Source organism: Rhinichthys klamathensis, unplaced genomic scaffold, assembly GCF_029890125.1.
Source record: "Rhinichthys klamathensis goyatoka isolate OS25496 unplaced genomic scaffold, OSU_Roscu_1.1 h1tg000103l_1, whole genome shotgun sequence".
In the NCBI taxonomy this organism is placed as follows: domain Eukaryota; kingdom Metazoa; phylum Chordata; class Actinopteri; order Cypriniformes; family Leuciscidae; genus Rhinichthys; species Rhinichthys klamathensis.
Window position 1 is genome coordinate 1366282 of NW_026606642.1, and position 14462 is coordinate 1380743.

At 40.0% G+C, this 14462-nt stretch overlaps 1 protein-coding gene across 1 annotated transcript in view; it reads right to left on the minus strand.

Moving 5' to 3' along the window:
- LOC130086893 (uncharacterized) overlaps nt 1-13382 on the minus strand; it is an 832515-nt gene extending 819133 nt beyond the window's left edge. The window contains exon 1 of the mRNA XM_056253114.1: nt 13245-13382. Coding sequence (XP_056109089.1) covers nt 13245-13290 — 46 coding nt within the window. The 5' untranslated portion in view covers nt 13291-13382. The remainder of the gene's footprint in view (nt 1-13244) is intronic.
- Between the last annotated feature and the right edge of the window lie 1080 nt (nt 13383-14462).

The following is a 14462-nucleotide window of genomic DNA, read 5'->3' on the forward strand; positions in this document are numbered from 1 at the left end:
ATCTGATCTCTACTGTAGGAGCACATCTGATCTCTACTATAGGAGCACATCTGATCTCTTCTGTAGGAGCACATCTGATCTCTTCTGTAGGAGCACATCTGATCTCTTCTGTAGGAGCACATCTGATCTCTTCTGTAGGAGCACATCTGATCTCTTCTGTAGGCGCACATCTGATCTCTACTGTAGGAGCACATCTGATCTCTACTGTAGGAGCACATCTGATCTCTTCTGTAGGAGCACATCTGATCTCTACTGTAGGAGCACATCTGATCTCTACTATAGGAGCACATCTGATCTCTTCTGTAGGAGCACATCTGATCTCTACTGTAGGAGCACATCTGATCTCTACTGTAGGAGCACATCTGATCTCTACTGTAGGAGCACATCTGATCTCTACTGTAGGAGCACATCTGATCTCTTCTGTAGGAGCACATCTGATCTCTACTGTAGGAGCATATCTGATCTCTACTGTAGGAGCACATCTGATCTCTACTGTAGGAGCACATCTGATCTCTTCTGTAGGAGCACATCTGATCTCTACTGTAGGAGCACGTCTGATCTCTTCTGTAGGAGCACATCTGATCTCTACTGTAGGAGCACATCTGATCTCTACTGTAGGAGCACATCTGATCTCTTCTGTAGGAGCACATCTGATCTCTACTGTAGGAGCACATCTGATCTCTACTGTAGGAGCACATCTGATCTCTACTGTAGGAGCACATCTGATCTCTACTGTAGGAGCACATCTGATCTCTACTGTAGGAGCACATCTGATCTCTACTGTAGGAGCACATCTGATCTCTACTGTAGGAGCACATCTGATCTCTTCTGTAGGAGCACATCTGATCTCCTCTGTAGGAGCACATCTGATCTCTACTGTAGGAGCACATCTCATCTCTACTGTAGGAGCACATCTGATCTCTACTGTAGGAGCACATCTGATCTCTTCTGTAGGAGCACATCTGATCTCTTCTGTAGGAGCACATCTGATCTCTACTGTAGGAGCACATCTGATCTCTACTGTAGGAGCACATCTCATCTCTTCTGTAGGAGCACATCTGATCTCTTCTGTAGGAGCACATCTCATCTCTTCTGTAGGAGCACATCTGATCTCTTCTGTAGGAGCACATCTGATCTCTTCTGTAGGAGCACATCTGATCTCTACTGTAGGAGCACATCTGATCTCTACTGTAGGAGCACATCTGATCTCTACTGTAGGAGCACATCTGATCTCTTCTGTAGGAGCACATCTGATCTCTACTGTAGGAGCACATCTGATCTCTACTGTAGGAGCACATCTGATCTCTACTGTAGGAGCACATCTGATCTCTACTGTAGGAGCACATCTGATCTCTACTGTAGGAGCACATCTGATCTCTACTGTAGGAGCACATCTGATCTCTACTGTAGGAGCATATCTGATCTCTACTGTAGAAGCACATCTGATCTCTTCTGTAGGAGCACATCTGATCTCTACTGTAGGAGCACATCTGATCTCTACTGTAGGAGCACATCTGATCTCTACTGTAGGAGCACATCTGATCTCTTCTGTAGGAGCACATCTGATCTCTTCTGTAGGAGCACATCTGATCTCTTCTGTAGGAGCACATCTGATCTCTACTGTACACTCTAAAAATTGCAGGGTTAAAAAAATAACCCAACCTTAACCACGCCGCTGGGTCACTATAGGACAGAACACGCGCTGGGTTGGTTTGACCCGAGTGCTGGGTTTTTCCATTTAACCCATATTGTTGGGTCATTCATTTGACCCAACCAGTGGGTGAAATTGACCATCTTGCTGGGTTAAGTCTTACTCATGTGCTGGGTTATTTCCTGTATCATTGCCTTATTAAAATTAGTAACAAATATTTTTTATATAACCGTACTAATGTAAAATAATGATTGTCTCTGTAATACAATAAACCAGAGAGGCCACTGTATATGTGATTTCAATCATTTATTTTATTTTTTTACATTTTTAATACATCTTTAATATTTTTTTGTAAACAATTATTACAATTATACAATGTATACTCATTCTAAGGTAAAAAAAAACATAACGGTTCATTAAGTAAGGTCTTTATACACCACTGAAAACATAGTTATGTATATGATATTGCATTTCTGTTAACAGATCCTCCTAAATACAGTATTACACAATGCACCTTTAAAAGTCAATAAGAAACTAATTTGAACTCTTATACGATTATGATTTCATTTATTAAGATGTGTTGATTTATTAAGAATAGCTACAAACATTTACAATGCGACTAAATATCACAGGGTTTTCCTCACATTTGACAGAGGATGATTCTTTTCCATTAATTTGATACACTGCTTCGTGTATTTAACATGAAAAACAAAATAAAACTTTGAAACAAAGATCACCAGCCTCCAGCAAAGACTCGGTTTCGATGACGTGGCCTGGAACAATGGCAACGGTCTGACGTGTCCCCCTCGACGCATCCCTGATGCTCCAGTCATTTTGTAAATATTCATCCATGTTGGTCCTCAACTGTTGATTACACACAATCACTTAGTGTTGCAATATAACTGACATGCAAGTTTTTTGTGAAAGTATTTATATTTTTTTATTACAAACATTACCAAATATGGCCAAATGTGAAAAACAAACAAAATGTATATATACACATCTAAATAGACAATTAGCAGTCTATTCAGGATAAGACAAAAACACGATTTGGAAAATGGATTCATGATGTACTCGCTTATTATAAACATTTTGTAAATTTTGAACACAAAAAAAATTATGGACTGCAGCTTTAAAAATTAACAAAAATCTATTTAAAAAAAATGCAATTTTATGTTGCAAACAGAGATTGCACCTTTAAATATTCTAAACCTAAATTAATTTCATAGTTATCAAGCATATCAAACTTACAGGTTGCATGTCAAGGACCTCTGAGCCTCTGTGGTGGGTCTGAAGCCCTTTCCTCCTCTCCTGTAACGTTAGATGGATGGGGGAAGCAGAGTTTGCAGGACCTTCAAAGCCAGCAGCTAAACAATATGAGCATAATACATAAAGTTGCATTATCATTTAAATAGTATGCTGTATATAACAATTCATATTTCTAAAGTAGCATTTCTGACTTTTCTGCCCTGGTGTTTAAAATGGCGCTGTTGTGACAATAGCAAAAACTATTTATTGGCCTCAAACTTCGCGCACACTTGATCCATGACCAGTGACCACTGTCTTAGTAGTACTAAATTATTCTTAGTAGGCCTATCTCAGGTCCTAACAACTTATAATGGGTTCAGGGCGAGAACATGCTTAATATGAAATCGATTTATTTCTCATTGCCTCAGTGAGTCGCCGTTTGTAAAGATTGCACGTCAGACGTAATAGGCCTACAGTTATTATTTGATTTTGTGGGGTAAAAACGATCCTGGTTCCGACATAGACATTACAGAAGAAACACGCAGACTGTGCTGGAACTTACCCCCGTCGCTTCTTCTGATGAGAATTTCTTAAATGTGCCAGCAGACTTTAGTTTCCACACAGACTAGACTTTTTTCCCGCAGTTTTTACGTAGGCTACGAGCCCTATAAACATAGGCTACTGCGCGTGCACGGGTTCATTCAAAACGCTTTTCTCACTTTTAATTACTAAACGTCCACAATAAATACGATATTTACGTGATGAAATTACAATTTAAACTACATATTTCATTAAGGCTGCTGATATAGCTGGTTTACAATCTGGCATTTTGTCAAAAAATCTAACCGGCTAGCTGTTACTAATGTTTTACAGAATAAATACGTTATAGCCTACCCCTCGCACTTCCATATCAAAGACTGTATGCTGAACAGTGAAATTATTAATGTTAAAAATATTGGTAAACATATTAACTTACCATAAAACACTGCCTGCTCCGACCTTCGAGTGAAGTCCTCCTCGAGTCAGAAGTGAATAATCCAGAAAGTTCCGCAAAGAATAAACCGGTTGCTGGGTCAAAATAACCCAACCAGCTGTTTATTTGTGAATTACCCCCTTACAACTCATTTTACCCAGCATGAGCAACCCAATAATGTGTTTACAGTGCCCCAAACAACCCAGCATTTTGAACCAGCACAATCAACCCAACAATTTGTTTACAGAAACAACCCAGCATTTTTTTGAGTGTAGGAGCACATCTGATCTCTACTGTAGGAGCACATCTGATCTCTTCTGTAGGAGCACATCTGATCTCTTCTGTAGGAGCTCATCTGATCTCTACTGTAGGAGCACATCTGATCTCTACTGTAGGAGCACATCTGATCTCTACTGTAGGAGCACATCTGATCTCTACTGTAGGAGCACATCTGATCTCTACTGTAGGAGCACATCTGATCTCTACTGTAGGAGCACATCTGATCTCTTCTGTAGGAGCACATCTGATCTCTACTGTAGGAGCACATCTGATCTCTTCTGTAGGAGCACATCTGATCTCTACTGTAGGAGCACATCTGATCTCTACTGTAGGAGCACATCTGATCTCTACTGTAGGAGCACATCTGATCTCTACTGTAGGAGCACATCTGATCTCTACTGTAGGAGCACATCTGATCTCTTCTGTAGGAGCACATCTGATCTCTACTGTAGGAGCACATCTGATCTCTTCTGTAGGAGCACATCTGATCTCTACTGTAGGAGCACATCTGATCTCTACTGTAGGAGCACATCTGATCTCTACTGTAGGAGCACATCTGATCTCTACTGTAGGAGCACATCTGATCTCTTCTGTAGGAGCACATCTGATCTCTACTGTAGGAGCACATCTGATCTCTACTGTAGGAGCACATCTGATCTCTACTGTAGGAGCACATCTGATCTCTACTGTAGGAGCACATCTGATCTCTACTATAGGAGCACATCTGATCTCTACTGTAGGAGCACATCTGATCTCTTCTGTAGAAGCACATCTGATCTCTTCTGTAGGAGCACATCTGATCTCTTCTGTAGGAGCACATCTGATCTCTTCTGTAGGAGCACATCTGATCTCTTCTGTAGGAGCACATCTGATCTCTACTGGAGCACATCTGATCTCTACTGGAGCACATCTGATCTCTACTGTAGGAGCACATCTGATCTCTACTGTAGGAGCACATCTGATCTCTACTGTAGGAGCACATCTGATCTCTTCTGTAGGAGCACATCTGATCTCTTCTGTAGGAGCACATCTGATCTCTACTGTAGGAGCACATCTGATCTCTACTGTAGGAGCACATCTGATCTCTTCTCTAGGAGCACATCTGATCTCTTCTGTAGGAGCACATCTGATCTCTTCTGTAGGAGCACATCTGATCTCTTCTGTAGGAGCACATCTGATCTCTTCTGTAGGAGCACATCTGATCTCTTCTGTAGGAGCACATCTGATCTCTACTGGAGCACATCTGATCTCTACTGGAGCACATCTGATCTCTACTGTAGGAGCACATCTGATCTCTACTGTAGGAGCACATCTGATCTCTTCTGTAGGAGCACATCTGATCTCTTCTGTAGGAGCACATCTGATCTCTACTGTAGGAGCACATCTGATCTCTACTGTAGGAGCACATCTGATCTCTACTGTAGGAGCACATCTGATCTCTTCTGTAGGAGCACATCTGATCTCTTCTGTAGGAGCACATCTGATCTCTACTGCAGGAGCACATCTGATCTCTACTGCAGGAGCACATCTGATCTCTTCTGCAGGAGCACATCTGATCTCTTCTGTAGGAGCACATCTGATCTCTACTGTAGGAGCACATCTGATCTCTACTGTAGGAGCACATCTGATCTCTACTGTAGGAGCACATCTGATCTCTTCTGTAGGAGCACATCTGATCTCTACTGTAGGAGCACATCTGATCTCTACTGTAGGAGCACATCTGATCTCTACTGTAGGAGCACATCTGATCTCTTCTGTAGGAGCACATCTGATCTCTACTGTAGGAGCACATCTGATCTCTACTGTAGGAGCACATCTGATCTCTACTGTAGGAGCACATCTGATCTCTACTGTAGGAGCACATCTGATCTCTACTGTAGGAGCACATCTGATCTCTTCTGTAGGAGCACATCTGATCTCTACTGTAGGAGCACATCTGATCTCTTCTGTAGAAGCACATCTGATCTCTACTGTAGGAACACATCTGATCTCTTCTGTAGGAGCAAATCTGATCTCTTCTGTAGGAGCACATCTGATATCTTCTGTAGGAGCACATCTGATCTCTTCTGTAGGAGCACATCTGATCTCTACTGTAGGAGCACATCTGATCTCTACTGTAGGAGCACATCTGATCTCTTCTGTAGGAGCACATCTGATCTCTACTGTAGGAGCACATCTGATCTCTACTGTAGGAGCACATCTGATCTCTACTGTAGGAGCACATCTAATCTCTACTGTAGGAGCACATCTGATCTCTACTGTAGGAGCACATCTAATCTCTACTGTAGGAGCACATCTGATCTCTGCTGTAGGAGCACATCTGATCTCTACTGTAGGAGCACATCTGATCTCTACTCTAGGAGCACATCTGATCTCTACTGTAGGAGCACATCTGATCTCTACTGTAGGAGCACATCTGATCTCTTCTGTAGGAGCACATCTGATCTCTTCTGTAGGAGCACATCTGATCTCTACTGTAGGAGCACATCTGATCTCTACTGTAGGAGCACATCTGATCTCTTCTGTAGGAGCACATCTGATCTCTACTGTAGGAGCACATCTGATCTCTTCTGTAGGAGCACATCTGATATCTTCTGTAGGAGCACATCTGATCTCTTCTGTAGGAGCACATCTGATCTCTACTGTAGGAGCACATCTGATCTCTACTGTAGGAGCACATCTGATCTCTTCTGTAGGAGCACATCTGATCTCTTCTGTAGGAGCACATCTGATCTCTACTGTACGAGCACATCTGATCTCTTCTGTAGGAGCACATCTGATCTCTTCTGTAGGAGCACATCTGATCTCTTCTTTAGGAGCACATCTGATCTCTACTGTAGGAGCACATCTGATCTCTTCTGTAGGAGCACATCTGATCTCTACTGTAGAAGCACATCTGATCTCTACTGTAGGAACACATCTGATCTCTTCTGTAGGAGCACATCTGATCTCTTCTGTAGGAGCACATCTGATCTCTTCTGTAGGAGCACATCTGATCTCTTCTGTAGGAGCACATCTGATCTCTTCTGTAGGAGCACATCTGATCTCTTCTGTAGGAGCACATCTGATCTCTACTGTAGGAGCACATCTGATCTCTACTGCAGGAGCACATCTGATCTCTTCTGCAGGAGCACATCTGATCTCTTCTGCAGGAGCACATCTGATCTCTTCTGTAGGAGCACATCTGATCTCTACTGTAGGAGCACATCTGATCTCTGCTGTAGGAGCACATCTGATCTCTACTGTAGGAGCACATCTGATCTCTACTCTAGGAGCACATCTGATCTCTACTGTAGGAGCACATCTGATCTCTACTGTAGGAGCACATCTGATCTCTTCTGTAGGAGCACATTTGATCTCTTCTGTAGGAGCACATCTGATCTCTACTGTAGGAGCACATCTGATCTCTACTGTAGGAGCACATCTGATCTCTACTGTAGGAGCACATCTGATCTCTTCTGTAGGAGCACATCTGATCTCTACTGTAGGAGCACATCTGATCTCTACTGTAGGAGCACATCTGATCTCTTCTGTAGGAGCACATCTGATCTCTTCTGTAGGAGCACATCTGATCTCTACTGTAGGAGCACATCTGATCTCTACTGTAGGAGCACATCTGATCTCTTCTGTAGGAGCACATCTGATCTCTTCTGTAGGAGTCATTGTAATGTTTATATTTCTGATTTCGTGTTGAATGGTGGTCGTCTCGCACCCCCCTGGTGCCTGTGAGCCGCAAAATCACACTTGCAACTTTGAGCCGGCGGCCCGCCGGCCGCAGCATCAGGAAGTGTCGCGTGATATCAGGTCTCGCGATGTAACGAATTGCTTTACGGCAAAAAACAGATCTGATAACATTCTGATAAAATGAGCATCAAACAGAAATAACCCGGAGCCGTATACATGTGGTGTTCGAGGCGCACACACAATACAGACTGCCGACAGTTAAAGGAGCTGTATGTAAGATTGTGGCCAAAACTGGTACTGCAATCACTTTCTTTCAAATTACTGTAGAGTGGTGTATCCCCTCCTCCTCCCCCCTGACTCGAGGTTGCCAGATAGGCTGCAGGTTCCAGCAGGAACGTAGGCTGCTACAAGGAGCTTTCAACTAGAGCAGAGCTGGCAACCCGGATGCCGAAACACTACTGACTTCATGATTGGTAGATAGGTGGAGGGTGGGGCTTCAGGCCAAAACACAAGAGGACAACATCAACATCAGTTGAGGGCTGCAACTTCATTTTTTAAATGACAATATCCTGGCCAGACTACTGTTGTCAGTAGGGCTGGGTATTGACACAAATTTCACAATTCGATTCGATTTCGATTTCGATTACGATTCGTTTCGATTCACTATTGATTATTTTGGATATCAGACAGGTACAATACAGAGCAAATTTTCTCAAGGAAAACAAATCTCTTATTTAATGCTGTAAACTATGGGAGTCAGTTGTAGCCTATAGGCTTCATTAGCCTACTATAATGTTGAAGGTAAAATATCGTTTTCGAATCCATTCAGACGATTTTCTGATATTTAGAAGAAAATCAGTAACCAGACAGTTTCTGGTCTCATTGACTTGCATAGTATATATTTTTTCCTACTATGGAAGTCAATGAGGCCAGAAACTGTCTGGTTACTGATATTCTTCTAAATATCAGAAAATGGGCTGAATGGATTCGAAAACGGTAAAACTCAACTGTTTAACTCTGGGGGCGTTGTAAAATGAGCCTATTTCCAAAAAAAGTGGAGTATCCCTTTAACACAATCCTCCTCTCTAGAGTTATTTTTTCTAGCTGACTAACGAGTTTATGGTCACATGTTTTTTCCATCTATGTTTTTTTCTGAGGTAAATGTGACGTTACATGACATGCTGTTTAACTGACGTCTTTCCACGGTTGAAACACGATTGAGCGATTTCATGTGAGCATGATACGGATTTCAATAAGTTGTACTCTATCTTTTAACACACTTCAGATGCTCATTCATGTCTATTTCGCGCTGTAACTGCTATTATTAATGTGGAAGAGGAGATCATGTGCGCGCGCGCTGCTACTTCTCTTGAGCTGAGCTGAGCCAGAGCGATCTCACGCCACAGCGCCAAAAGATTATTGCGATTTATTGGATGGGATGCGCGTAGCAATGTTCCATTCATTCATCAAATGAAAACAGGATGACTAATCGATTCGTGAGATTTAAGAATCGATATCGGTTCGTAAAAATGAGAATCGATTAATATCGAGAAATCGATATTTTTTACCCAGCCCTAGTTGTCAGTCATAAAAGTATTTGAAATTAACATGATTTCTTAATGTCTAGTGACACATCAGGACCATTTTATGATTAATTGAAATACATTTCTTACATACAGCTCCTTTAAACAGGGCGCGTGCAGCTCTTAAAGGGGCCATACCTTATTTCCATTTGTTACAGCGTCCATCCTACTGAACAGGTACCGGTGTACAGGGGGAGGGGATCCGGCCGTGAGTGCGAGCCATCTCTGCGTGAGTGCTATTCACGACAGTACAAGTACTCCACAGCGACTCTAGGGGTCGCTGTTTGACAAAAACGGAATTCCTACTTAGTGCTGCTTTAAGAGGAAAAGTCAGAACACTGGCAGAGCTAATTTTATCAAATACACTATACAATTTGTATTACACTTTAAAGTTTGAACAAAAATGTAAAAGCACTTCTTTATATTTGCTGTGTTCTGACACAATGTCATTAATTGGTATTTTTTATTTTAATCTTCTTTTAAAATGTACTTTTCTTATTAATACAAAGGTTCCATTTCAATTCATTTCCTAATAAGTATAAAGTAAAAAATATAATATATTATTTGACTGATGCAATGTTTTTGCAAAATAAATAGGTGCTGCAAAACACCAAACAGTTCAACTCACAATGACGGCATTAAAGATGCCCAATGGCATAGGTCAATTGGTGAAATCACTGCATGCGTAAGGTAGTTTTCCAGATTTTCCCCAAAATCAAATACTGTTTTGCACTTGTCAAAGGATAATCTAGCTTTAAAGTTAGAATAAAAAAGTTAAAAACCAAACATATCTTCAAACCCGTTGTGTCCTGGCACAAGGCCATTAACTGGTTCGTTTTGTTTTATAAATTTACTTTTCTAATTTCTAAAAATATCAGCCTGATAAATATGGACTTAATACACGATGAAACAAGATAATCATGCTACCAAATACGTCTGACACAATATTTTAAGAAAAGTAGTGTTTTGAGAACCCTAATATTGGTGTAATCTCTGCGAGGTCTCAACCACAAACGCAAAACTTTGTGTTGGGTGATACGGGTATAGCTTTACTAAAGGAAAACATTATGGAAGTAATTTTCAAACTGTAATTATATTACATTTATTAATATTATGGTTTCATGTTGATTTAAAGTATTTGTTATTAATTAATACCTTTATTTTTAACTAACACTTCAATATCCTGGATAAAATTTTGTTCAAAAATTGTTCTCTGATCCAAAATAATCAGATAATGGGATGTTCACAAGCTACAGTGAGATATTCTCCTGCATAGTATGTGTGTAAATAGTAGTGCTTTGGCTGTATTTTGTCACACCGTAGCGATGCAAAGTACCATACTCTAACCTATGGACTAACTTTAAAACATAATCTTTATACAGTAATTCAAAAGACCAAATCACTAAGAAAGGAGGGTTGAAAAGCAGCGTTTATAATAAATAGACAAAAGTTTGCAAATTATGGTTTTATTACTATTACTATTCAGATAGCTAGCAGATGTTTCACATTTTGTATGTTGGACCGTATGTGTTTTAGGGGAAGACTTTTCTTTGAGAGCCGTCAAAATTCAGTGTTTATAGGAATAAATGACCATTAATAATTTAAGTGATACTATTTCTGTTTGAGAACTAAATTGATACTTTGTTTAGTGCAACTTTCCCTCTATCTACGTTGTGGAATCACACAAAGTATTAACATGCTGTTAATATAAGCAAGTAAGTTACTTACTTATAAGTATTAACGCAAAAAGTAAGTACATGCTGTTTTACACTTAAACTATTACAACAGAATCACATCTGACTATTGCACTGAGAGATGCATATTCATTAAAGCTCGAGGCTGTTAAACAAAGTTCGGTAAAACCTGCAGATAACATTGCACAAAGTATTCTAGTGATCAACTTGCTAAAAAGTAAACATGAGCCATACAGAAAAGCCACCATATTCACTGCAGCAACTGTAGCAAAAATGTGAGCGTACCAGTTTCTTAATTTGTGATTTAGAATAGGATTTGTGCACCTGCAATGAAGAATTTGAGAAGGTGTAACTGTTGTGTTGTGTTTGTGGAAGATAAAAAAAAAGTCTACAAGTTTTTTCACACCAAAAATTAGGGATGGCTGACGCGAAACAGTCGTTCCGAAGCTTTGCGAGATCCCGAAGCGCAGATGTTTCGAAACACTGATCCGAAGCGTGATTCAAAACACCCATGTCACGTGACTTCGGCTAAATGAAGCTTCTGAGTGTTTCGACAGGTGGCGTGCTCCGCCGATTCAGCGCTTGATTGACAGGGTTGGGAACCATAACGAGGAGCCCATTACAAGGGTCACATATTAGAAGAAGAAGAAGAAGAAAAAATTAATGGCTCGTTGTCAAGGTTGTTTCAGATCAACACCTGCAAGTGACCACTAGGTGTCACAGTGGAGACGGGTGTCGGGATTGTTTCGAAGCCTCGACACAATATGGCACATATGCTTCAACTGTTTCATTGCTTCACGAAGCCTCAATCTGCCCACCACTACCAAAAATAGGCCTACCTCGATATGCTCCTGCGCTGCTTACGCTCTGCTAACGCGTGCAGTGTGAAACCGGCGGGGGTGAGTCTATTTTTGCTGCGTAGCTCACACTCAATTAAAGTGAAAGCACACTTTTGATGGACAAAAAAAATAAAATGATTTCACACAAAAAGTGCCCAAAATGCACTGAATTTGCATGTCGTGTGTTTTAAAAGGAACTGGAGTAGGCTATGTCAGAAAAGAAAAGAAAGACTCTATAGCAAATATTTATAGAAAATTTACCCATTTAAACTTGTTTATCTTATTGTGTTTGGGTAAAAGTATATGGTGTTTTATAAAAAAATATATATAGAAAATAAATATTTGTGTTATTGAAAATAAAAAATCGGCTAAAATCGGCAAGTCAAACTCAATGAAAATCGGAATCGGCCTAGAAAATTGTAATCGGTGCATCTAAACAATTTCCTTGAGGTCCACCACATTGCATCTCTTTCACAACTTCCATTATAAAATACACATTGTGTCCCGTTAGACAGTTTACTTTTAAACCATTGTACAGTAGCCTATATGTGACATTAATTTGTAAAATCTAGAAATACTGCTCCTACTAAGTTATTGTCATCAATATGTGCTCTCACAATATGCATGCTGAAAATTAGAGAGCAAATTTTTCTCCTTAAGGAATAATTGAATTTCTTCACAAACTATCATTTTTAACTTTGCTAAGAACTGGTAGCCAACTTATTGGTCGACTATAATGACCATTAAAACCCAGTGCTGCATTTTTATGTAGATGAATAACCTTTCCAACCTTTCCAGCATCATTCCAAGCTAAAGGAAAAAATCCCCTTTACAATACTGATTTTAAAGATGTGGCAAACTGGTTCTGCCAAACTAAATGTCTTCTCTCTTATGAAAAAAAATCATTGAATTAATTTCCAATTTCATATGGTTTAAAAAAGGTTTAAAAAGTCACCTTTAACAATAAAATAAGGAATTTGACTTCGATTTCATATCCATTATTTCATTGAGTGTACTACACTTTTTTTTTTACAATTATATTTAATTTTGAAAAACTATTTTATTTTTTTCTATTAATTTTAGTTACTTGATTAAACTAAAATATGTTTAGTACTAAAATATAGTGTAGGCTAGTCATTGTTATTGTGCACTATTACAAAGTATGTCCTACAGCTAGTGATCACAGTTGTTAAATTTTGAAGAAAATATTGAAAAGAAAATGCTCATTTCTAGTGTGTAGAAAACGAAAGTGCTGCAGCTATGTTTATTTAAAAAAAAAAAACAATCACTTACCGGTCGCAAATAATAAGAAAAGAACACGTATAAGCACGCTCTTCATGTTGATGTAGCGATGAGTGTTGGATAGTAGATACTCCGTAGAGTTATTAAAGTCCTCTTTTCTCTGAGTGTTTCTGAGCCGCGCCCTGAACCAGAGATGATCTTTCTGTGCGTTCACACCTTCTCCGCCGAGAGCTTTAAAGTGGCCGGAAGTCATTCATTTTCAGTGAGAGCCGGCGGCGAGCTCCGGCGGGTCTTGGACGGTGAGAGCGGCGAGGAGAGTTGAAATCAACTTTATGGTAATAAGCTATGACACGGTTCGGCGGCAACCGGCAACTCCGAATTTACACCTTTTGAGAGCAGGATGCAATTTGCCTAAAGGATGCACCCTCCTCTGGAAGCAATATATCTCTAAACTCTTAAAAACCTTATTACCTTTTGGTTTACTTCGGTGGAGATAAAACCTTTGTAGCCTACCAGACAGTGGCACTGAGACATTTCAAATGATACCAAACATGTATAGTGTTGAATGATAATTGTTCACATTAAACCATTTATATTTCGGGTGAATTTCAGGTGATATCAGCATGAGAGGGAGATGAAATGGGGAAGGGGAATTTGGAGGCGATCAACTTAAGTGCGATCATGTCTTGAATGGGATCATGTACTCATAGCAAGAGAGTTCAGATGTTGACTTCCTTTGTTTTCTCAGAGAGAGAGAGTTCTTCCTGTCTTACAAAAGTTAAAGTGCCCCCTAAATAATTTACTGATGTGTTTACTGATTATGTTATGTTAAAAAGTTTGACATGTCAATGCTACAATTGACATAAAGAAAGATCGATCCATGTAATTTTCTATTAACTTGACGACTATAAAATGCCGAAGTCCCAATTTAGATACCAGCTCCTCAGTTTCTCAGTGGATGTTTTGCTACCCGTCACATATTAACACTGGTCAAGTTTTTTCTCTTGATCTTTCCAAAATAAATTTTAATAGCAATGGAAAACATGACAATTTCACAATGGGTGAAAGCAGAGGGGCACAGTCTGAAGGAGAGTGCCTTGACAACAATACCTCACTTAAAGGTACAATATGTAATATTTTTGCATTCAAATATCCCAAAATCACAAGGCCAGTGTTATATATTTTGTTAAAGGAGAACTCCGGTCAATTTTAACATTGAGCCATGGGCGTCAGTTTGGTTTGAAATGTGCTGGGGACAGAGACGCATTC